Below are 26,099 nucleotides of genomic sequence, written 5' to 3'. Positions count from 1 at the left end.
GGTTATAAGCATATACTACCATACCAAACTTCCTTTACACAAGTCCCAGGCACTTGAACACAAGTCCCCGTGCTTGTGTGGCAAACACATTACCCACTGATCCATTTCCCCAGCCCCCACCCTCGGGGCTTGCCTGGCCATGAGAACTGACTTTGATACCCACCTGGAATCTGACAACCATTGAGTTCTAGCAGAACTCTAGCCATCATCCTAAGCTAGGAAATTTGTAATATATTATTTTTGTCCAAACAAAGTAATTAATATTTCTATGTGAAGGCCTTTCACCCATCTTGGATTTTAATTGGTTGTTACTTTTATTGAGTAGATTTATGTAATCATATTTTTACTAAATTAGATACCACTACTTCAGAATAGTAATGAGGTATGTTTTTCCACTCTGGAAAATATGTTTTAAGTCATCTTAACCCAATATAAACATTTTGATAGTAGTTTTTAGAGGTCCCTCATAAATAATTTTTTTAAAAAAAGAAATAGGGTAGGTAGTGTTTGAACACAGCATCATAATTCTTACCAATTATATTGTTAAACCTAAGGTTGCAGGCCTAATAATATATCATAATTCATACCTTATGGTCTGGTAGCAATTAAAATGCCATCTTTCTCTGCAACTGTGTGCAGCTGAATATGCTCGTGTGAAATCATGGTCAGGGCTTCGCCCTCCTAGCAAAGCTGTGCTGGGGGACTTGCAGTGCATACAGAGAGCTGGACTTGATCTCCATTGTTATGACTGGTAATCATGGATATTATGGTCCTGGTGCTGGTGACTCCGCCCATTTCCCTATCGTGTAAACTCCATAGTCTCAAGCACACACACAGCAATGACCATGCAGGCCATTTCTCTCCACAGTCAAAAAGCAGACAGCTGAGTGCAGACGGCCTTATTCGCTGATGGAGAAGCAGGCAGTTACCGTCTACAAGGGCTTGGCTTCTGGCCCCTGATGGTCAACAAGTGGCCTCTGGGGAGATTGAAGAGGTCATGCTCTGGGAGACTCACAGCGCTGTAGTGGCTGAGCTCCTGGGATTGTGCAGGTCTCTGGGCTGTACCCGGTGGAAGAGACGGTAGTGTGATTTGGATCACGCATGGCCCGTGGATCCATCATTCATGTAAGGTCTCCCTGGGGTCCCTAGGTGAGCTAATTCTTAGATACAGTGAGTGGCAGCTCCTCAGCATCCTTTCAAGGGCCAGACCACTGACCCAGAGCCCTCATCCCAACCATCCCCTCTATGGAGGGGCTCAGGGTGGTCGCTTCGAGGTCGCTTGTGGTGCTTTGTTTGCTGTGGCTTTGGCTCACTCCTAGGGTTTGTCTTTTTTTTTTTTTTTTAACACAATGCACTCTATTTGTGCTAGCAGGTGTCTCTTGAGGTTTGTAAATGACCACAGAGACCAGAACATGAAGGAACGTGGGATGAAGGTAACCCATTGCCCCTACATAGCTGATCAGGAGTCAGGACCCCCCAGAAGACATCACTGACCACAAATGACTAACACAAGCGAACACGGTTGCACCCTTTTATTGGCACAGTAGCTCAGCAACAGCTGAAATGGATAAAGCGGTCCGAGGGGCAGGAGCCAGTGGCAGGCGGCTGGGGGAGCCGCTGCTCTGAGCTCACCGACAGTGGGCAGAGAGACACGGAGAAGGAAGGCCATCACACGCACAACAGCGGGTTGGGCACACAGCAAGGGGTCATGCAGTGTTCCTAGGGAGGGCAGGACACTGCTCCGTCCCAGGAGGTTCAGCCTGCTTATCGGTACTGCTGCAATTCTTGTGTCACCTGCTAGGAACTTGAAGCCATGTGTTCGGAACCATAAACATCCCGTCATCTATGCCAAGCTGAGGAGTTGGGGGTGGGGGAACGAAGCTTAACCAATGAACGCCGAAGCCACATGTACCCAGGGGAAATGCTGGGTGCCGAGACAAGCGGGGGAACGTAAAATATAAACTCTAGTTCTCCACCTGCATTCCTGCAGGGGTCAGCTAAAGCCGAGGCAACACAGAGTCCCCGGGGCCTTGATGGGCTTTGGGGTTAAAAATAAGTATGTGGAATTAAAAGAAAAACCCCTAGAAATGATCTTTTAAAATCTGCATTTTGAAGAAAGGGAACACACCAGTTGTGTAAAGTTATAAAATACAGCAATAAACATGTAAAACAATCATTGGGTTTGTAATTCTAAGGACACACAAACACCTACAAGGAAAGGAGCCATACATCCTATGTGCTGCACCATAGAAAAGCCACTGATGAGATAGTGGCTGATGTGGAGTGTTCTAGAAACAGCTGCCTGGAGGAACTCTCCACACTGCTCGGCCCACCTACCTCTTCACCTCTCTAGCTCTCTGGAAGCAGTGTGGCCCTAAAATTCAGTGTGCTACCAAGAAATGGAGAGGGGACCAATGATCACGCACACGTACGCATACACGCACGTACACACACAGACACACACACACACACACACACACACTCACACAGGAGGTCTTGGGTAGTTATTATTAGTGTCCTGTGCTTTTGTGGAGATGCCTGCAGAGGAGACCTCAGGCATCAGAAGGCAGCCTCCTGCCCTGTGCCTGCAGTCACTAGACAGCTCAGTCATGTCCCCACAGTCTAGGTCGTCAGATACTGCTGTCCCAGAGCTGGGAAGGCAGCCTGGTACAGGAGCCCCCCTCAGGCTTCTTTAGGAGTGTGGGCTTCTTGCATGGTGGCGGTGGAGGTGCCCGGGGCTCTGGGTGCTGCAGGGCATCCTGCCAGCCTTCTCGGGCCTCGCAGAGCTTCCTCCTCCAGTCCAGCAGTTCCTGCAGAGCCACGCTTTCGTTCTCAGAGAGCCTCAGCTGGTGGATGACCTGTGGAAGAAGAGAAGAAGTGAGGTAGCTGCAGACGTGGTGGCTGAGCAGAGTGGGGGTCTACAACAGCAATGCCAGGGGGTGAAGGGCAAGGCTGGGGTCTTCAAAACCTCCAGCTACGAGACCACCAGAAACAGTACGAATCCAGGGAGTCAGAAATGACCTCCTGCAGATGGTGACAGTCATCAGGAGGTACAGAGTAGTTACCATGTCCCGCACCTCCCAAAGGTACAAGAGAAAGCAGCATCAGCTTGCCCTGTATTCCCCGAGTTCACAAACACTCTTGTGCCAGCTTGTATTTTCTTTTTAATTCTTCCCTTAATTTGCTTCTAGAAATAAGACTTCTCAAGCCTTACCCCATGACAGGAACCCCTCATCCACCTGCACACACAATCGGCAGGCACACGGGACAATCAGGGTCCCCCATCTCAACCATATACTTTAGCTCAAGGCCAGACCCCTCCTACTCAGAACGGTTGCGAGGACTGGGCCAGACTGATGACCAAACAGTTCCCAAACACGGGTGTAATAAGAGACGGGCACTAACATGCGGCTCGCTGGAGGAAGGCTCTGTGCCTGAGAACACACTTGCCACCTGTGGTGTCTAGCCACATAATCCATGGGAGAACAATGAAGCAGACACATTTGACTAGGTCCTGGGCACTCTCTCAGATGGTGAGCCTTTTAACATAGGCACAGCGCCAGCTTTTGCCAGATAGCACCTGATACGCAGCCGTGTTAGCTGCTTCCCCTTGGTTTACAATAGTTCCAGAAAACTGACCCCTGGCTACCCCAACTTCAGCCTGGGCACATGGGGAGAGAGGTTGTCTTGCTAGGCGGCATCTCTTTTCTGCCAGCAGCTGGAAATCTATTAGGTCGATCATTATAGAAACCGTGTTCTGGCTAGTCTAACATGAAAAAAAAATCTTAAAAAAGAATGCGATACTCGAAGCCACAGAGGGAGTGCTGGGGAACAACTGGGAGAAACCAGAAGATGGTTCACCCATCTCTGGCTCCAGATGCCTTTCACCACTTCCATTTTAGCACTTCTGGTTAAATGGAGAGCAGAATCCAGGACATGCAATGTGACTCTGACACAGAGAACATTGCCTAGAACGACAGATGTGCCAGCGGTCCTTGTCCAAGTCTAAACCCACACCCGAGGGGGCTCTTTACCCCTGCAAACGATCAAGAAGGTCCGATCTGTACTCAGAGCCTCCTAAACACTGCTGAGAGGGAGTCATTAGCAGAAGGAATTTCCTAAATGTGCGGATATCACATAGGAAATGGTTATCAAGGCAGCGTAGATACTACAGTGTCAACCTTTTTTTTTTTTTTAATTTTTTTTTTTGGTTTTTCGAGACAGGGTTTCTCTGTAGATACGGAGCCTGTCCTGGAACTAGCTCTTGTAGACCAGGCTGGCCTCGAACTCACAAAGATCCGCCTGTCTCTGCCTCTTGAGTGCTGGGAGTAAAGGCGTGCGCCACCACCGCCCTCTTTGGGCTCCTGGACTCTTCTGACTATTCTGTCCCCACTGCAGTCTCAACACATCCGAAGAAAAGGTCCCCAAAGCGGTATGGACCCTTAGTATTTTTGCAGCTCTCCAGAATGGCTTGCACAGGGCATAATTCTGCAGAAGATGTCCGTGGAAGGCAGGCGGCTCCCACCCATCTGGAATGAACCAAGAAAGCAGGGCTCTGTGGAAGGCATAGAATTTATTCAGCGAATGAATTAGCCCTGTGGAGGGCTAACAGAGGCAGGTGACTCTCTGTGAACCAGGCTCCTTCTATGAGTTCTAAAAAGTGGGTGCTCTGTGGATGAGGAAACTGAGTCACGGAGTGCTAGTTTGCCCAGCGCCACTGAGAAAAGGTGACTTCAGAGCTTGTGTTCCAAGCTATGACTCTGTTCAGCTCATCACTCAACAAAGCTGTCTAGACTCTCAGTTAAGGGGGAGTCAGGGTCTCCTCTTCTGGACTGGTCTTCTTTTGCTAAAGTGTGAGACACCAGTGTGACTCCTCACTGGTGTATCTTATCCCTCAGCTTCACTCCACTAGTGCGGAATTCTGTCGTGTCACTGTCCTATGCATTGTGAATGTGCGGTATTCTCATAGAAGTTCCTTGGCTCACACTCAGTGTTGAGGAAGGAGAGGCGCTTTTCCTTAGGAATGTGGCCCCGAGCAAGTCTTCCCACCAACCCGGTGGATGCTCTCAAGCGCAAGCACTCACAGGGGCAGCTCTAACTGGCCCGAGTGAGATAAGATAAACAAGCAAATGAATAAATAAATGAAAACCGTGTAAGAGAAGGACACAGAGTTAGAGGGAGATGTGACAGGTACTCTGGGTTCTCAGGGGAGGTGGGGAAGAGGACTGAGAGGAGGATATAACTAAGAGGCACTGTATATATGTGTGACATTTTCAGACAATAAGAAATGAAATTTAAAAAAACTAAAAGAAAAATTCCAAGGAGCTCCAATGAGAGCAGCCACTGACTTCCTAACAGAAATACAGGGAGCCCAAGAGCAAGGTAACACAGATAACATTATGGAAAGTCAACCCAACTGAGAGACAGTCTTCAAAACTCAGATCAGAGTGAGGTAAAGACGTCACACAAACAAATGTCCTCGGATATTTTGCACGAACAGAAACACAAAGTAAGGCTTCTCTTTATGCAGGAAGAAAGTGATCTCAGGTGGGAAGAAAGCAAAATTGAAGGCTCGGAAACACTGTAATTAGCAAACTTACAGGTAAACATCCATTAGGCATTTGGATTGTCTCCTAGACTTTAAGTCACACACGAATCACACAGGTCGGCCAACAGTAACTCCACAAGCCAGAGGGATTAAGGAAAGGTTAAAGCCTTTGCTCTGGAAATGTTGGGGAAGTGATAGAAGCGATCAAATATGCGCAGACGCAGAGTGATGCACACCTATCTCAACCTCTGGTCAAACCACTAAACCTGTGGTTCTCAACCTTCCTAAGGCCATGACCCTTTGAACACAGTTCCTCAGGTGTGGTGACCCCCAACCATAACATTACCTCATTGTTATTTCATAACTATAATTTCGCTGCTGCTATGAATTGTGATGTAAATACCTGATATGCAGGCTATCTGATAGGGGACCCCTAGTGGGGCTGGGATTCACAGCTTCAGAACTACGGCAAAGGAGCAGAAACAGTGTTTAAGCAGGGAATTAAAACAAAAAAAAAAAAGAAAGTAACAAACATCCAGTTTGTCTATGAAAAAGCCAAGTAGGGCAAGACTGCCACAGGGGCACATTTTAAACAAAGAGTCAAATTCAAAACCCCAACGAAAGGACCCAGGTCTCCCTCAGCAGATGGCACCGGACTCCCCCATGGCTGTGCCCTCCTTCTCTCTGGTCCAGGCACAAACGCCCGTCTATTTTCCCACTAAAGCAGGAGCTCTTTTCAGCATTTCCCATGGCAACCAAAAAAGTTGCCAGATGTTAAGCCTCCATGAAGCCTTCCAAAGGAACAGCTTTGAAGTCGGCACCGCATGAGGAAGCACACAGGTGCTGGTCTCTGTGGTGACTCTGGGTGGTTGTCGGTACCAATGAGAATCATCGGGAGGGAACTTGATGGGAAAATGTCCCACATCTCCTGCTGGAGTCACAACGTCCTCCCCTGTGAGTTCCCGTGTGTGTGTGTGTGTGTGTGTAGGTTAGAGGTCAACCTCAGACACCATTTCATCTGTTTTTTTGTTTGTTTGTGTGTTTGTTTGTTTTTTCGAGACAGGGTTTTCTCTGTGGTTTTTGGAGCCTGTCCTGGAACTAGCTCTTGGAGACCAGGCTGGTCTCAAACTCACAGAGATCCACCTGCCTCTGCCTCCCGAGTGCTGGGATTAAAGGCGTGCGCCACTGTTGCCCGGCCATCTCATCTGTTTTTAAAGCAGAGTCAGTCTCTCATAGGTCTAGAGCCTGCTGAGCACAGGGACTCACTTGTACCTGTCTTCGCAGGGCTGGGATGACAAAAGCTCTCATTTGTACCAATTTTCCTTTGTTTATTTGTTTGTTTGTTTTGGTGTGGGTTCTGGTGTTGAACCTAGTCCCTTATGTTTGCTCAGTAAGCACTTTACGGATGGAGCAATATCCCCTTTTTTGGTGTGTGTGTGTGGAAAGGTTCTCTTTTGAAAGCTTTGCTGCATTTACTAAAAATACTCAAATTCCCAAGTACATTGTAAAATGTGAAGCTTATGCACACAAACCATTAGCAAGCTCTTTCTTAATGAGGGTGGCGGTGGCTTGAATACGGAGGAGCGTCCAGAGGAACATTATCTTTAATCAACAGGCAAAGGGCTTTCCATGGCGGCTTTCCGTGGCTCCCCGATAAGTGAAAATCTGACTGATGCTTTCAGTAATCAGCTGGAGCTCAGAATGAACCCTTCCTTTGGAGAATACCACAAAACATCCCTTAGATTTTATTTTAGAAATGAGTTAGCAATTGGGGGAAATGTATTAGGGTTAAAAGGAAAGCTGGCAGAACTGCCTAAAAGAGAGGCCAGAGTGCCAGCACTATTGGTCTTCATCAAATACACAAGCATTTTCATGGGTACGCCTAAATGGCATTTAGGCATTCTGCACCACCTTTGACACAGAGGGATTTTAAGTCTATGATCTTCAAAGACTTGTCCCCAAAGGAAAACACTCTGGGGCTAATAACATTCAGTCTGCTTCATTTAGATCTATTAAATTTATTAGATTGTAAAACCCAAGTATCTCGGTCTCATAGGTGATAAAGGGCTTTGGAATCTCAGAATAACAAGTCAGCGCTGTTGTGTGCTCTGCTGCGGTTCAGGAGAGCACAGACAAGAAGTATTTTGAAAATCACCCAGTGTCACAGAAATACCTGTACAGTGTCTGTTCACCTTTGCAATCCTATGTTCTGTTGGGAACAATAAAACACACATCGATTCTTCTCCTGCCACTTGATATTTCTCAGATAAACTGAATTTTATCATTCAAAGGAAAAACTGATTTTGGTAACAAAACTATTTTGCTTCTGAAAGCGAATCATTTCATTTTAGAGAGAAAAAAAAATCACAGGCGGTTAAGGGTGCTGCCACACCTGAGCTTCAGGTCAGCTGACTTCACTCCAGGTGTAATCCACCCTTCCTCAGTTTCCCTTCTCGGAGGTAAAAGCTAATCCCTAATCACAGAACAGTCATTAGCATTTACAGGCAGGAGGTCATCTTTAGAGCAAGGCATTAAAGCATCCCCTCTTATTTAAACCTTTGGAGCCCCTGGACCAGTCCTGAGCTCTACAAACACAACCCATTCCCTGACTTAAGGAAATGCCCTGGATGCCTTAGCTTGATACCTGCAACATAGATAGAGCAGCTGAGCAAGAGAGATTTGTTTACCACAACTCGGTTTTTAACCATTTGCCTTGGTTAAAAGATTCTTTGATAGAAGGTTTGCAGAGGATCTGGGTTTTTAGAGATGGTGCAGCTGAGCAACTGGACAAGGGAGATAACACAGAAGGGGTTTTCCTGGGGAGGGGGAGGGAGGCTCTGTACTTTGTGTATATGTAACACTGTGTGCATATGTAACTGTGTACAAATGTAACTCTGTGTACAAATGTAACTATGTACAAATGTAACTCTGTGTACATATATAAATCTGTGTACAAATGTAACTGTGTACATATGTAACTCTCTGTACATATGTAACTCTGTGTACATATGTGGCCATAATGATCCCGGACTTCAGTCTTTACAGGCATCATGATGCCATGGTGGATCTGGGTTGGTACTGAGCAGCAGCCTGGCCTGAAGAATCAATCGCCCTCTGCAGAGCCAAGCCTGGGCTGGATGCTGCATCTCGCCCTAGAGCTAGGTCACAAAATAGCTCCATTTAACCAGTCAGAACTGGGTGAGGGACGGACAGTGACTCGCATGGGTAGCTTGTGACGGTGGGGCACGGGCCCAGAGTGGCTGTAGACTCTTGACATTGCCCCTGGACTTGATAAAGTCCCCTAGGATTGCTGAGAGATTCCTGATAGGACAAATAACATCCAATGACAGGGCTTCTCCAGGAAATGGCCCTAGGGAGTGGACTAGACCCTCCTTCTCTGCACAGAAGAGAATCTCTCCAAATATGGAGCCTGGCTGGAGTCACAGTGAGAATATGATTTAGGTGTAGTTGTTTATAACAGTTTCAAATGCTATTTAAAACCTTTAATCCCAGCCCTCAGGAGAGAGAGGCAGAGGCAGGAGGATCTCTGTGAGTTCTAGGCCAGCCTGGTCTACAGAGTCAGTTCCAAAACATGCAAGGCTACACAGAGAAACCCTGTCTTGAAAAATGAAAACAAAAACAAACAAACAAAACAAGGAAGGCTGTGCAGTCAGAGACTGAAAGGGTGAGGGCCATTTTCCTGTTTCAATTTTAGGCGTCAGATAAAAATGCTATAAGCATATTTTTATGAGCAACTTATGCATCTCTTTTAAAAATATATCATTTTAATGTGTTTGAGTGTTTTGTCTACATGTCTATCTGTGTAGCACCTGCATGCCTGGTGCTTGCCTTGGTCAGAGTTACAGGTGGTTGCGAGCTACCAAGTGAAAACTGGGAACTGAACCTGGGCTCTATGCAAGAGCAGTGAGGAGTCTTACAAGTTGAGCTGAGCTTTCTCTCCAGCCCCTTTGAACACCTCTTACACACAATGTTTCTGTTAGTTGTTGGATGCTCAGGGGGCCTCGTGTTAAAATGTTTGCATGTTTCTAAAGCAATGTAATATGCTTTGCATCATTTGAACACATCCTTGTGTGATTTTTGTCATCTTTCTACTTTATTTAAAGGAAAATCAATACACATCATCTATATCCTAAGCAGAGTCCCTGAAATGAGGATGTAAAGCCATGTGCGCTCAGAGATCTGTCTCTGCAAGTCCCTGATGCACCATGCAGATACAGAGATAACCAAGGTGCAAAGCCACTAACCAGCTTCTGAGGCTGCTTTTCCTCAAGCAAAAAAATCCCTTTCTCACAAGGTCTGTACCAGGAAGATCCCTTGACAGAACCAATAATCCTTAGAAAAGGATGGCACAGCCTGGAGCACACAGCCAGGGATCAAAGCCATGGTTTCCCTATGATCCCTGGGAACTGGAGTTAGAGAATGTGAGGGGCCCCGTGGGTGCTGGGAACTGAAATCAGGTCCTTAGCAAGAGAAACCCATATACTCAGCCACTGGGCCACTTCTCCAGCCCACCTTCTCTCTCATAAGTGACACGGTGACACGGGCAGTCAGAAAAGCAGTGACTCTGAGGCCAGGGTGAAATACGCGGGGAGGGGGGGATATCTGGGGGGGCGGTCTGCGGGCTGCACGAGGCCCAGCGTTCTGGCTCCTGTTTGCTCATCTTCAACCGTGTCCTGCTGTGCTCTTAACCGAGCTCTGGAGGGGTGAACTAGCTCGATTGCCCAGATCTCCCAGACTGCTGATGGATGGATGTGTAACCGAGCTCTGGAGGGGTGAACTAGCTCGATTGCCCAGATCTCCCAGACTGCTGATGGATGGGTGTGTACTCCTTAGGACAAAGCTAATTCTGAATGGGTAACTGGCTCCCAAGATTTTACCTTAAGTCTTTCATTTTCAGGATAAAAATAATCCTTGTGAATAATTCAGATGTGAAGCCATATTGCTGTATATTTACCTCAGAATTGATTTTTCTATTGACTATTTACCCAAAGGTGAAGAGGCATGTGCTTATATTTATGAAAATTGAAAGAAGGCAATGCCCTGGGTGTCTGAACAGTGAATATTAGTGTTGACTATCAGATGCAAATCTTATTTCTACTTGCCGCTAACAAGACACTGGAAGAAAGAAAATCAGAAAATAAAATTTGAAAAATAGATTATAAAATCAAGGTATGCTTAGGTGAATCTTAAAGATGTGGCCCAAGACAGGTGAGACTGTTGGGGAATATTATTTTCAGGTGTGTGACTTTTGTTTACAGTGCATGTGAAGCCATGTTACTGTGCCTGTCTAAAATGCTTGATGGTCCTAATAAAGAGATGAACGGCCAACAGCGAGGCAGGAGAAAGGATGGGCGGGGCTAGTAGGCAGAGAAGATAAATAGGAGAACTCTGAGAAAAAGACAACAAGGAGAAGAGGACATGAGGGGCCAGCCACCCAGTCAGTCATAGAGTAAGAAGGAAAGAAAGGTATACCGAAAAAAGCCCAGAGGCAAAGGGTAGTGAGGAGAATTTAAGAAAAGCCGGCAAGAAACAAGCCAAGCTAAGGCCAGGTATTCATAATTAAGAATAAGCTTCCATGTGTGATTTATTTGGGAGCTGGATGGTGGATTCCCCCAAGAAATCAAAAGAGTAAAATATCCGAGAACATTTTGGCGTTCCATTGTGGGGTTTGAACATCCATCTAGCACCTGAGAAAGCTGAAAGAGAGTGAATGGGAAAGAGAGAGAAGAGAGAGAGAGAGAGAGAGAGAGAGAGAGAGAGAGAGAGAAAGAGAGAGAGAGAGAGGAGAGAGGGGTGGTTTGGGAGAGGTGACTCCTTTAAGAGTTTGGGCCTGCTGGCAAGCCCCTGAGCTGCCAGTACATTAAGTAGCAACAAAAACTGAAGTAAAACTGTCTGCCAAAGCACAAGCATCAGCATTCTAGAGCTCCAGGAAGATTGAATGCAGTTCCTGGTCACATGCTTCCTGGCTGCAAGCTTTGGGCTTGGTTTTCACTGCCCTGACCTGAGTGGGCGGAGTCAGCTGCTAGAACACCCAGAGGATCCAGGTGTAGCTTAATAGTCTAAAGTTTGCTTATGCATCAAAAAGGCTAAAAGATACGCAGTAAAAAGAGGTCCAGGCAGAAAAACCTCTAAACAGGCTCCAGTGTGTTTAACAGTGTGAGTAGGCTTTAAGAAAGAAAGAAAATGCCAGGAGGTGTTGCCACATGCCTTTAATCCTAGCACTCAGGAGCCAGAGGCAGGTGGATCTCTGTGAGTTCAAAACCAACTTGGGATATAGAATGAGTTCCAGGACTGGTTCCATAGATACTGAGAAACCCTGTCTCAAAAAAACCGAAAGAGAAAGAAAGAGTATAGTCAGTAATAGAAAGAGATAAGATTAAAAATAATAAATTAAAATCTTTAAAGAGGCAGTAAAAGCAATATAAAAGAAAAAAGCCACACAAAGATGGTAAATACGCAGGGAGTCTAGATCCTGTATGCTGTTGTGTTGACTTTGAATCTTTTGATTGCTGAGAAGCAAAGGACAGCTGCTAAGAGACCTGAAATTGAAAGGGACTGTGGAAATAAACCAGCCAGGATATTTTAAAAATGTCTTAAATTTAATAAAGTGAAAAAATGTATTTGTCAAATGGAAACCAAAAGTGCGTTGGAGAAGAGGTTTTGCTTTTGTTCCCACAGGAAACAAGAGGCTGTGGATTTGTTCCAGGTTGATCTGGATCTGGTTTGGTCAGGGGAGACCTCCTGAAACTTGACAGGTGATTTCTATCAACAAAGGTTATCACTGGTTTTCCCAGGATTTGGTCATTATCTCAAAACATTTCTCTCTGGGACCCTAAAAATACCTCACCCACATTCAGCAGGAAGTACTCTAGAGAAGACAATATCCACATTCCCAAGAGAAAAGGGGGTGTGGTTGGTCTTTGGTTATTTTGGGGTCATGGATGTTTGTTATAATTGAGAGGATATAGGAACATAGGATAAAAAGACAATGATTAATCTCAGATATTTTACATTGGCATGGGTCTTGGTTTGGTATATGAGTATAAATTCAAAGTTAATTTCGTTATGCTGTATATAAGTTTTTATTCTTTAAGGGACTTTTGTATATTGATACAAATTTAAGGCAATTGTTACAACACAGTGTATGTATATAACTTTCTACTCTGGTTTAAAGGATTTTTGTATATTGATACTAATTCAAGGTTACTTTTGTTACAACATATTCTAAATATGTTTCTTCTCTTGTTTAAGGTATTGTACCTATGCAATTTATTTAAAAATGTAAGATAAAATTCCGGTTTTTGGAAGCAATTGCTATGAACTATATAGGATAAACAAGAAACACAGGTCAGTAGTTAGTCATCTATAACAATCAAATTTGTAGATATTATAGGTATGTTTTCCAGATCATGTGGGGATATATTTTAGATGGATAGATGGTCTTCAAACCCTTCAAAGACCTACAGAATATGGCATTTAAAATGTTTTGTTAAAGTTTTTCATAACAATGAGCAGCACCAATTTATTTCAGAGATGATGGGTATTGAAGATACTACTTATGGAGTTTGCTGTCAATGTGACAAGACTGGCCATTTGGGCAAGAAGCTGAACTTGCTTGGACTGCTTGACAGTATATTGTATAAACTGGACATGCAGGATCCACAGGAAAGAGACCAGTGAACATTGCTGGACTGAAAAAGGTGGGATGGTCCTTCAGGGTTCCTGCTTCACAGAAGAAACTGCCAGACAGTCTTCAGGACACAGAGGAAAGTGACTGACAAACTGCCAATAGAGGAAGGATAGTCTTTTACGTTTCCTACTTCATGGAAAAGTCTGCCAGATATTATGGGCCGGTAGGCTGAAGATGGATGCCCCAATGTTGCAAAGGAACTTTAGATGACTGTCCAGGAAGTCAGATGTCTCTGTCATTGATAGATATTTTGGAAGTCATTTGCAATGCACTTTTGTTTATTTAAATAATATTATATCCTTCTGGTGCCTTTGATGAAGTTGAAGACTAGACAGTTATAGTTGCAGTTTTTCTTAGATACAATAGCAAGTAAGTTAGGTATACAATTTTGGATTTTCTAAGATAGGTAGATTATGGAGTATTTTCTTTAAATTTACCAGACACAAATGAACTGGAATTCAGTACCTTGTGAATGTAATCTTTACTTGATAATTGTTCTTATTGTATGCAGTCATACTATGTTAAAGTTAAAACTTTTCTCTTTTGTTTAGAAAGAAAAAAGGGGAAATGCTGGGGAATATTTTAAGTTTTGTGATTTTTGTTTATGTTGCATTTGTTTAACTCTGTGAAGCTGTGTCTAAAACACCTGATGGTCTAATAAAGAGACTTACGGCCAATAGCGAGGCAGGAGCAAGGACAGATGGGGCTGGTAGGCAGAGAGGATAAATAGAAGGAAAAAATCTTAGAGGAAGAGAACAAGGAGAAGAGGACATCAGGGGCCAGCCACCCAGCCACCCAGTCAGTCATGGAGTAAGAAGGAAAGAAAGGTATACCAAAATAAAGAAAGTCTAGAAGCAAAAGATAGTTGGGATAATTTAAGAAAAGCTGGCAAGAAACAAGCCAAGCTAAGGTTGGATGTTCATAACTAAGGAACCTCTGTGTGTGATTTATTTGGGTGTAGGGTGATGAGCCCCACAAAAAGCAAAATGAATAAAATATCCCACAACCTGAGACCGAAAACAAAGGTCATGCTTTGTTATTGCTTGCTGGTTTTGTGATGAAGCCTCACTCTCTTGCCTTCTAGCTGACTTGGGAAGGCTCAAGCTGGTCACAAACACACAATCTTCTGTTCCCTGCCTCCCAAGTAGCTGTGGTTATAAGTGTGAGCTACCATGCACATTAAAAAAAATCTGTGGTTATTGAAGTATGTATGTCTCTATTTCTTAAAATATAAAACAAAAACCAGACAAATGAAACAACAAATGTATCTTAAAGTAGAAATGGTGTTTGTGATTTGGTCTAAACGAAGTTGGTCTCTCATAATTCAGGAAAAGTTGACTGTGCATCAATCCAGTGACATTTATCATGGGATTTAGTTCCTTTCTGGCCTCAGGTTTCAACACAGGGGAAGATATTGCCTGTAAGGCACCTTAAGGTTTTATTGGCAACAAACATGGCTGTTTCTAGCCCCTAGGTGCATCCTTCCACTACTGAATGATACTGAACAATCAAGAACTATTCTTATTGATAATGAGCATTAATTAATAATTTTATAATTAGCATTATTAAAAAACATCTGTGATTTCAGTAGATATTAATTTGGATTTGTGGTTGATTTTCTGCTATCAAGTTATAAGTCAAAAAAGGCTGTAAGTTTCTTTATGTCATTTGAAAGCGAGGAAATCCAGGGTTGAGGCTAGAGTTCAGTGGCAAACCTGCTTGTCCCACAGGTGTGCCAAGGACCTCCTCAAAAGCTAGAAAGGTGTGGGTGGCGCCCTGTATATTCAGCTATTGGGAGGCAGAGACAAGGAATCCCTGAGGCAAGCTGGCTTGTTGGACTAGCCACCTGCTGAGCTCTGAGTTCAAATGAGACCACTCAGTACATAAGATAGAGAACTGTGGCAAGTGTTGGGAGCTGCAGACCCCTGACCCCTTGACTTTCTTTCCTTGCTTTAGACCCTTTGCCTGCTGGAGTGAACTGAGCATGAGATCTTGCCTGCAGCTGCTCTGAGCCTGGTGAGTCTGCAGCTGAAAGATCCCAAGAGCTGGGCGTGGCTAAAGATCCCTATATAAGCCGCTCCTGAGCACAATAAAGTTTGGCATTCTTGAATCAAGGATGACCCGTGTCTGTGTGTCTCTGTCTCTGTGTTATTTAAGTTCCCAGCTTAGTTCCTAGCTCGTGTACTGTCTTGTAGTGGCACGGGTGCTACAGGACCATTTGGCTTTTTCCAAGCAAGCTTTCTTGTCAGACTATCTTTGGACTACCAACCCAAAAATAATGACATGAGGTTTATTGAAGTCTCAGCCTATAGCTTAGGCATATTCCTAACTAGCTCTAATAACTTAAACTAACTCATTTCTATGGATCTACATTTTACCATATGGCTTTTTACCTTTCTTCCATTCTGTATGCCTGACTCCCTCTGTGTCTCATTGATATCTCCTCTGCACCTCAGTTATCTCTTCCTACATCCTCTCTCTGCCTGGAAGTCCCACCTATACCTCCTGCCTTGCTGTGCTATTGGTCATCCAGTTCTTTATTAAGCCAATCACAGCAGTCCATTTTCACACAGTGTGCAAATATCCCCCAACAGAGAGCAACTGAGGACAACACTGTCATTGTCAACTTTTGGGATCCACCACGTACAGGCATACACATATCCACAATACATGTTCACCTACACATGGAAACATGCAGGCACATTCACACACCCAAAAGAAGAGAAAGTAACAAAACAAGTACAACTGATGGCAAAGACCCAGCAAATATTTATAGTAACGGCCTGTTGCTGTGAAGTGATTTAGACCCAGGGAACTAATGGAGAAGTTTAAATCTATTAGACTGGAAACACAAAAAAGTGAACGCATGTTAAAACCCTCTTTCACACACCTTATTGGAATGATAAGGGAGTTGCTACAAGCCCAAGGGAGCCTCCTGAGGACGGTAATCCACATCTCCCTCAAAGCCTGGCTGCATCGGGCATGTCTACAGTCTTCTGCAGCACTGCCCTCCTTCCCCTGCCTACAACATGAAGCCTCCCGACTGGAGCCTGCCAGGAGGCACTAGGAATTTCGGATGCATGGATTCTCGTCTTGTCCTCTTTTCTAACAGGCTGTCTATTTCAGTTCAGGCACGTATATGCAAAACATCTCTAAGATTGTTTCCACTCCCTGCAATGGTGCCTGTTGGCCCACAGAACAACACCTCCTGCCTGATGAAATCCCTGAGTCCTGGGTGTGTTAGGTCCACATTGTTATTCTAGTAACCACTCTCCAGCATCTGAGAAAAATGCTGGTTAAGTATTAGCACCTTTCATAGACACAGAAATTCATCGTTGGCTGCGAAAGCCACTCAGTTATAAGTGCAAAGTATGAACGTGAATTTAGACATGCAGGGTTTAGTCACCCTTCCCAGGCTCTAGTCACATTATCTCCTAAGAGGTTTCCCCTTCCATCCATCAGTTAACAATATATTTAAGTCCATGAGAGAACAGAAGGAACTGTGGTTTATTCTCTAAGACTTAGAAGCACCAAACATGACCCATCTCCCTCCAGGGGCCTCATGAAGAACAACAGCGTAAACACGTGTGCGTTTGACAAGTCAAGGAGGACGCGCAGAGAGAGATCTCAAGGTAGTTTATCATTCACCAGTGACTTATCCGGGCTAGAGAGACACTTTAGTGGTTCAGAGTGCATACAGCTCTTAGATAGAACCCAATCTGGCTTCCAGCAGCTGGGTCAGGGAGTTCACAACCATCTACTTCATCTCCAGAAGACCGGAGGCTCTGTGTTCTGAAGGCACCAATGCACACATACACACACCCACCTCCCTTCACACACACACACACATACACACACACACACACACACACACACACACACACACACACACAATGGAGAATGAAATACATCTTTAAAACAATCCCCAATAAGCCAGGTGGTGATGGTGCATGCCTTTGGCAGCCCTAGCACTCAAGAAGCAGAGGCAGATGGATCTCTGAGTTCGAGGCCAGCCTGGTCTTCCAAGCTAGTTCCAAGACAGCTAGAACTGTCTCAAGAAACAAAACAAGGCAAACAAATAAACAAAAATCCCCAGTAATTTGTTCATATGTTTATGTAACTACTGTAGGAAGGAATATGGATGAGAATGTGTTCTTAGGCAACATGAAACCCAGGTTGTTGGATCTGAGCTAGATCGGAAGGATGGGAAGGTCATTTGGGTGAGGGTTACGTGTAAACAACCATGTGCAAGTGTTGCTCACACCTATCTCCCAGCAATGGCACCGCAGAGATGTGAGAGTCTATTCACAGTGGAATACCACATCAGGTTCAGCTTTGGAGGAACAGCAGGACTATGAATGAGGAGCTAGGGAGGTAAGGCCCAAGCTAGTGAGAGCAGCCAGGACCCACAGGGTCCCACCCACTGTCCTCAGAAGACAGAGGACAGGAACCGAAGGTACTCTCCCCACCCGTGCATTAGCTAGCCTCTTCACCTGACTGATCAGCTCTGAGGACAGTCAACACACAACAGAGTCAGTCTTCTTCCTCTCTCTAGGCCTACATTCTAACAGTGGGAACCCCAGCTTTATATAGTAAAGCTGCAGGCAATCACTTCTCCCCAGCAGCCAGGCACCTGCAGCTCTGGCTCTCCTCCTCTGGATGCCCCTTCCACCAGCAGCAGACATCAATGGCCTCCTGGCTGGTCTGTGCTTGATGGAATTTCCTGGGTCCCTGACTCGCAGCCTCCCCTCAGTCCACAATGGTCACAGCCTCCTGATTTCCCCCATTTATGCTGCTTTTGGCGGAATATCCATTTTAACCAAATGCTTGTTCTCTCTGCTGGAACTGGGCTGGCAGGGAGGAAGGGCATTCATTCTGCAGACCAGGGTATTCAGTAGACCAGGCCTGTGTCCAGCACAGAGAAGCCTCTGTGGACACTTGCTGGCTAGTAGGTGAACGAACAAACAAATCCCTGAATATACAATTTTATGCAACCCACAATAATATATATAGACACACACACATAGTCATGTGCATTAAGCTGCTTAATATAATATGGTTAAATGCATTAAATAATTATGTGATTGTGATCAGTAGTAAAAATACCACATATGGGATCTTCTGGAACCCTTCACGCCGTGTGACTTTCCGATTCCTCCTCTTCCAGAGCTGGTAACACGGAGTGTGAGTGTCCTATTTACTAAGTTTACTTGTGTATTTTTAATATGGGCCTAAATAAAAAATATTTAATAAAGCTCCGGAATATTACATCAATTTATTTGCCGTAATTCTTCTAGGACTGCCACTGGGTTGACAATTAAATTGAGCTGGCAATTTATTGAGTGCTGACGTGTGCTTTCAATACAAAAGTAATTAAAACGCGTTTGGTCCTCAACGGCTGTATGCATGCATGCATGCATGCGTAGGGACGTGCACGCACACACACACCTCTTAAGAGGTACCCTCCCCAATACACACCTGCACCTAGACATACACAGAGACACCCACAGACACACACGTGCACACTCACAAAGGAACAAACCATAAAGAGCTCTGCGTGAGGGAGTACCAAGGACAGCACTGCAGAGGGAAACGCCCAGTTTGCTGGGACGGGCCCTTAAGGGGACTGTGTAAGGGACGACGACGCTAAAGAAGATGCTGGAAGGTCACAGCAAGCACAGAGGACATTTCTGGCAATGTTCTTAGCACGGCCCCAGAAGCCAGTGCCAGCATGACAAATATTTTCTGATCAGAGAAATGAAAATTATCACCACCGACACGGCTCTAAACTCAAAGCCCAAGCAGTTGAGTTCCTACCTGTATTTTTCTCCAACAAAACAACAAAAACAGAGACCCAGAAGGTGAGGGCTAACCACCCTGAGTCTATCAACAAACTTCCAGGCCTAAAGAGGATCAGGACATGGAAAACTCACTAGGGGTACCCTTTCCAGAATAGCAATTCATCGAGAAGGAAAATGCAAAACATCCATCAGCCCAGTCAGGGAAGTAAGCAACTTGTAAATTACAGAGGGGAAGAAAAATGCGGAGAACTTAAACAAAGAGAATCCTGGACTGAAAAGAAGATTGCAGGATGGGCTCCCAGTCAACAGGAAATGATGTCAGAGCATCCATAAGGAAGGGTGGCATTGGGGGTGGCCAGCATCACAACCGCCAAGGTGGCTAGTTAGCCCTCTCCAGCATATGGCCTTTCTTTTCTTGACTGTACTGGTTAGTTTTTGTCAGCTCAGAGGGATCCATGACCATCCTGGAAGAGGGAACCTCAACAAAGAACCTGCGTCCCTCAGACTGGCCTGCAGACAAGTCTGTGGATCATTCTCTTGATCAGTGATGGAGCCAGAGGGAGGCCACACCTGGGCTGTGGTCCTGCCTTGAGTAAGGAAACAGGTTGAGCAAGCCATAGGGAGCCAGCCATAAGCAATATTCCTCCATGTCTGCTGTTTCAGTTTTTGTCTTGATTTCCTGTTCTGATTTCCACAGGGATGGGGATGCATGAGCCAAATATACCTTTTCCTCCCCAAGCTGTTTTTGGTGATGGTGCATTTACCACAACAGAAAGCAAACCGAGACAACGGCTTTTGAAGGCAAATTGACAATGCCGACCAGGGAGTTTCTATGCAGGTAGATGGACGGGGCCAACTATGAAGTAAAGGTCAGTTGTGGAGTGAAGGGCTGGTATGATTGGCCCCAGTAGACTAAATTTGGTACATGTCTATTCCAATCAGCAAGGCAACCACAAAAACCACTTACAAGGATACACAGGTAAGAAACCAGGAGGTTGCCAAGTTGTCAAATTATGGACATGATCTCAGGAACTTCAAGGCATTCTTTACATTAAAACTGGACATGAGGAAGAGTCAAAGTGGACCAGACTGACTCACAGGAAAACATGGTAGTTTCTGGCCACTGGGCGTCACCGTATCTCTGCATCTTTGGTGAACTGAGGGCCAGGGCACAGGGGATACCAGACAATGGCAGCAACTGTGTACATCTGGAGGACAGAGGAGAGGACAGAAGGACCTCTCACCTTAGGGTCCCAGATGACCAGGTAGTGCGACTGCTCTTAAGGCAGGGGCGGAGCTGTGTCCGTAGACCCTTCCTGTCCCCTTTAGTTTGTTTCCTCTGAGGCTGTCAGGGAAGCTAAAAGCCATGTTGGCTTGATAAGTGCAAGGGTGTGCCTGTCATCACTAGTCCCATGGCCCGACATCTCAGTCCTAATGCTTTCTCACTGAATCCACAGCCGGCACTCAGGCTGAAATATCAGAAAGACAGGAACATATCAAAAGGAGACAGAACACTGCAGCAATGTCAATCAACCAATCAGTCAATCAAACCAGAAAAACAGTTGCAGAACAATCTGTAGGGGCAATGCATTTATTTAGACTGAAAGCACGCCGGTGGCAGCTGCTATCTTATGGGGACTCTATGATTTATGGATTTCGTTGGCAAAGTGTAGCTGACGATGAGGACTTTGCTGACTTCAGAGTGATGAGTCACTTCTGGTCTGGCAGGAGGCATGGGATCAAGGACTCCACTATCGATTCCTTCAAAAACAGGGTTCTAAATCTAATACAGCAAAATGCTAAGACTTACTAAAGTGATGTTTTTAACTAAGCACCATCCTTTAAACAAAATAAGTTCATAATATTCCGTAATAATTTTATTTATTTATTTTTTTTGGTTTTTCGAGACAGGGTTTCTTTGTAGCTTTGGTGCCTGTCCAGGAACTAGCTCTTGTAGACCAGGCTGGCCTCGAACTCCCAGAGATCCGCCTGCCTCTGCCTCCCAAGTGCTGGGATTAAAGGCGTGCGCCACCACTGCCTGGCTCGTAATAATTAAAAAAAATCAAAAATCATATGGGCCTAAGGCAATGGCCAGTGGGAAACATGGGAGGGTCTGAGTTCAGGTTCTCCACTCTCATAAGAACCAGGCATGCATGGCTGTGTGTGTGCGGAACCTCACAACTGGCAGGTTGACAAGAGGATTCTGGGGGGATGTTGGCCATTCATGCTAGCCGAAATAGTTCTAGGTTTAGAAGGAGACCTTTACTTAAAAAAACGTGGAGAGCCATATGGGAAGACACCAAAGTGATCTCTGCCCCCACTCATTCATATGTGTGTGTGTGTGTACACACCTGGATGGATGCACCTACATGCACAGATACCTACCCATACCCCAACACACACACACACACACACACACACACACACACACACACACACACACACACACACAGTTTCTTTCACATTCCAGCTAGGTACTGGGTCCTTTAGATTCAGTCAATTCTCCTACATGGTAGATTCCATCTCTTACGTTAAAGTCTAGCTGGTGTTTAGAACACTGACTCCAGAGAGAGATTGTTCATGATAGGAGTGGCGGTCCTCTTTGTGAGCCCCTTTAAAACACAAGACATCACGCCGCTCATATCACATGTTATCTTCTTTAAACAATCAAAAAGGAATCTATACCTGCATGCGAACAGATCTGAAATTCTTATTTAGGTATTTTCTCCACTTTTAGTTAAATATTTTAATAAATGTTTGGAACTAATATTGCAATTATGTTTGCTAGATTTATATACCAATGCAAATGTGTTCTTGGCGCCATCATATACATATGTGTGGCTATACATATGTGTGGCTATACATACGTGTGGCTATACATACGTGTGGCTATACATATGTGTGGCTAGCCGCTTGTTCTCCACCAAGAATGGTAAGTGTGCAGACACCACAAAGTCTGTTTTTCTTTGCACATGTGGTCACTCCTCTGATTTCCCATCTCTATTCTTAAAAAAAAATTTACAATTGAATTCAACTAATTGGTAATAAATGATTAATATCTTAAATATTAAGTACTATGAATTTTATCATATTCAGGTCACACACAGAGAACAACACAAAAATACAAAAGACAGCATCTACTTTTTTTTCTTCAAATTTCTACTTATCTAAGCAGGGCATGGCCTGCCCCTGAGGAAAGTCTTGCCATTTCACTCAAACCATCAAAGTAATTTACTGTCTTCATTTCTCACACACAACACGTAAGTCACGGGGGTGGAATACTGATTCCCTGAAAGCTGGGGTGTGGGAAGGCATTTCCTGGTCTGTGTATCCTTCCTGCTTATAGCTCAGAAAAATGGGTAATCAGACAGACACAGACAGATGGACAGATAGATGATAAATATACAGACAGATACATAGACGACAGACAGACAGAGAACAGATGATGAGGACAGACAGGTAGGCATCTCCTTTTGTAAGAACTGCCGAGTTTCTGTATCTCGGGCTTTAGAGGCACTCTGATGTTTAATCCAAACATGTCTACATATCTTTATTTCACCCGACAGTCCATTTCAATTCTGCGCCAGCACAATTTGCAGCAGCCCTTACCACAAATATAATGAATATAGAAAGCAAACATTGAGTTTATTTAGTGCCTGCTATTCTTCATTTTGTTGATGCATGACATTACAAAAAGGTTTCTTTGATGGTTCAGTAAAACAAACCACGTAACAATTTGCTCCTTGGTTTGGGTCGATTTTCTATTGATCCCAGTCTGGTATTCCACCAGCGGCCGTGTCGGGGTGGACAAGGTATTTATGAAGGCTGCAGAAGCTGGCCTGCAATGCATTTGTCAAAAACCATCAATGATCTCTAATGATGGGTATCTGGATATGGCCTATGCTCACTGTAACTGCGCGTTCCTTGAAATGCTAAGGAATGTTGTGTAAAGTTTGGGCCAGCTGTGTCCGCCGTGAAAATAAAAGATAGTAAGGTGGCAGTCTAACTGTGGAGGGGAGCCTGAGGGGAACTGCAAAGGCGTTGGTGCAAAGCGAGCATGTGAATGTAAATAAGACGCGGTGGGAAGAAGAAAGAAACATCTCCCTTACAGTGTCCGGAGTGGGCACTGCAGCAATGTGTAGGAGGCGGGGCTCATGCCCAAGGTGCACAGCAGATACTTGGTGAAATGTGCTCCCTCTGCTGCCATCCTGTCTGCACACCTCCAGGCTGTCCTCTTGGGACAGGCTCGGCCCTCTGGTTTGGCAGTGGGCACATTGACAGTGGGAAGGAGGATCCTTGGGGGAGGGAAGGAGAGGGAGAGAAGGAAGGGAGGGAGAGAGAGGGAGGGGGAGTCATTCTGGGCTGGACGTGCCAGCAATACACTCAGCTCACTGCTGAGCCTTTCTCCCCAGCTTTAACCTCTAAGAGACCAAATCCTGCCAAGTAACACAAACCTTGAAGAAAAGAATTCAAAGCTCATAAACTATAGTAGATAAATATCATACTATTCCTGTAAATGCTGCCTAATTCCCAAATAATCCTGCAATGCTCTCTAGCCCAAAAAAAGAAAAAAAGAAATCTATCTATCTGTGCATCTGTAAAATCCTCCAAAAGCCAGCATGTGCAATTCTGCTCTAATTCATTACTGGTGTTATTCATGCCTAGGGCCATGCAACTATTCACTGTGGCTCATTACAGGACACATTGACATAACAACTCAGTGACACACCAGTGTGCAGGAGTTCTACAGGACTGTGGACAACTGAAGACCCAGTGCCTGAGATCTTTGACTACTTTAATTGAAAGTTAGCTTTCCTTGTTCATACATAAAGGCTCTGCATTCTGCGAGTTCATAAAAAGCTACAGAGAGATACTGTATTTTTATCTTGAGGAAAGGAACAGGCACTATTCACGGAGGCTCTGATACTGTTGCAAGTTTATATGAAGAACAGGTAAGGGTCGGGGGAGATAGCTCAGTGAATAAAATACTTTCCTTGCAAGCAGAAGGACCTGAATTTAAATCCCCTAGGCCCATAAGAAAATGCTGAGCATGGTGGCGCTTGTCATCAGAACTCTGGGGTCAAACAAACAGACAGATATCTGGGACTCACTGGCTGGCCTAGCACCAAGGTGGATAACACCTGAGGAATGACAGATGTTGTCTGATCTCCACATTCATGTGCATGCGAGCTCACACACACATGCACGCACACACACATGCACGCGCACACACACACACGCACACACACACACACACACGCACTGAAAAGGCCTGTCAGTACAGATCAGTTATAGAGCATGCTTTCCATGAACCCACAGAATTCAACGCTGAGCACCTAACAGGATAAACTTAGTGACTTTGTTCACCTACTGTAAAGGAGACTCATGTGAAAATAAACAAATTCCACAGCTGGTAACAATGGACTTAGTGTGCCAGTCAGGCGTATTTGCTGGCATGAGAAATGAACCCTGGGCCTTGTCAGTGGGCGGGGCTATTTGGGAAATCAGAAGGCCCAGAAGTCTGGAGAAAAGCTGGACAGGTGGGTATTGGACTTCCGACTGACATTCCTCTGCTGCGCCCCAGAAGTCCCCCCAAAGGGCTGCATCTATGCCTCTCATCCCTTGTGCTTTAGGTCTCCTCTCTACTATCTACAGTAGAGAGCAGCTGTTCAGAGCCCCTCACAAGTGCTTTCCTTGTAGAAGCAGAGCAAGGAAGAGTGAGCCTCTTTCTTACGGCTCATCAAAGTATGAGAGGGGCATTACAGCGAGACCAGCACTGAGCAGGCAAGACCAAGACTGCCCACTGTGGTCTTCAGACCAAAGATTCAAGGGCATGAAGAAGTAAGACAGTTCACCACCTCCCTTCAGCAGCTCACCCTAAACACCTTTTAGAAGCAGGGTATGTGGTCTCAACTTGGCATCTGACCTTGGCAAGCAACCAACTCTGTCCTCTTTAGAATGCATTTTATCTTTATTATTTTTATACTAATGTAATTAGTGACACTAATTACAAAAACACAGACAACCTTGGACAGGAATTCCGTTGAGGGCTCGCCTTAATCCCATGGCTGTAGGACCAGTAAGTTCAGCACTGTGTTTCATGCAATTCCTGTGGAATTGTTCTGGCAGAAAATCTAAGAGGCGGTGCATCTCGCTGTGTTCAGACTTCCTCTATAAATGTCAGGGAAGAGATAAATCCCAGGGACGTGTGGCAGTTAAACCACAGTGTCCTGTCACACGCAGCTTTTGGCACTGAGGAATCTGCTGCTACCTTGGAGCACCTACAGTTAGTACAACAGAGGAAGAATGTGGATTCCCATGTCTGGGGAGACAGGGTAAGGTGACTGGGCACTTCTCCCAGGAAGGGCTTCACATTTGAGAAAGCCTCTTTGAAAATGGGAGATGGAGACAGTTCCCCAAACCTTTCCCCATGTCCTCCAACTCTTAGCTAAACCCATGAATGAACAGAAAGATTCAGAGGCCTCACGCCCTGAACCTGATTTCAACCAGCTCCTTGCTCCAGGAGCACGATACGGTAGCTGAGTAGGCAGAGCGGGCAGCTTCTCACTGTGTGCCACACAGAGGCGTCAGCTCCGACACAGGCGGCCCCAGCGTCACACAGTGCACACAGGGCAGGGAATACTGGGCATCTGGAGTGCTTGCAGGGTGGGTGCCTCTCTCAGGAACACAGGCAAGGCTAGGGCGATTTATTATCCCACCAATCAGCATTTCCCTCTCATTCCAGCGCCTATAGATCAGTAGAAGTGATTTCTGCAGATTGCCTACTGTAGAGATTTATTTCTAAGATTAAAATTATTGATTTTTTTCACACCACCTCATCAGTGTTACTTAAAAAAATTTCAGCTCATAATCAGGCTGTGCCTACATGGAATCAAATATGTCTCCGAAAGCTGTCCTCCCTGGGACAGGATTACTCCATCCTGGGTTCCTTTGCATTCTGAAACCACTGGTGTTTCACTTTTCCCTGAATTATCTTTACTTTGGTGCAGTTTCCAAGGCCACATGGTGAGCATGAGCA

General features: G+C 45.1%; 1 protein-coding gene across 2 annotated transcripts in view; it reads right to left on the bottom strand.

Moving 5' to 3' along the window:
* Positions 1-1,517: 1,517 nt before the first annotated feature.
* Positions 1,518-26,099, bottom strand: part of Myo16 (myosin XVI) — a 418,849-nt gene continuing 394,267 nt past the window's right edge. For both annotated transcript variants that reach the window (XM_075986134.1, XM_075986133.1), the window contains exon 35: positions 1,518-2,858. In XM_075986134.1, the coding sequence (XP_075842249.1) occupies positions 2,631-2,858 (228 nt within the window). In that variant the 3' untranslated portion in view covers positions 1,518-2,630. The remainder of the gene's footprint in view (positions 2,859-26,099) is intronic.

The sequence above is a fragment of the Microtus pennsylvanicus genome, chromosome 9 (assembly GCF_037038515.1).
Source record: "Microtus pennsylvanicus isolate mMicPen1 chromosome 9, mMicPen1.hap1, whole genome shotgun sequence".
Lineage (NCBI taxonomy): Eukaryota > Metazoa > Chordata > Mammalia > Rodentia > Cricetidae > Microtus > Microtus pennsylvanicus.
This window is presented reverse-complemented; position numbering and strand designations above follow the sequence as displayed.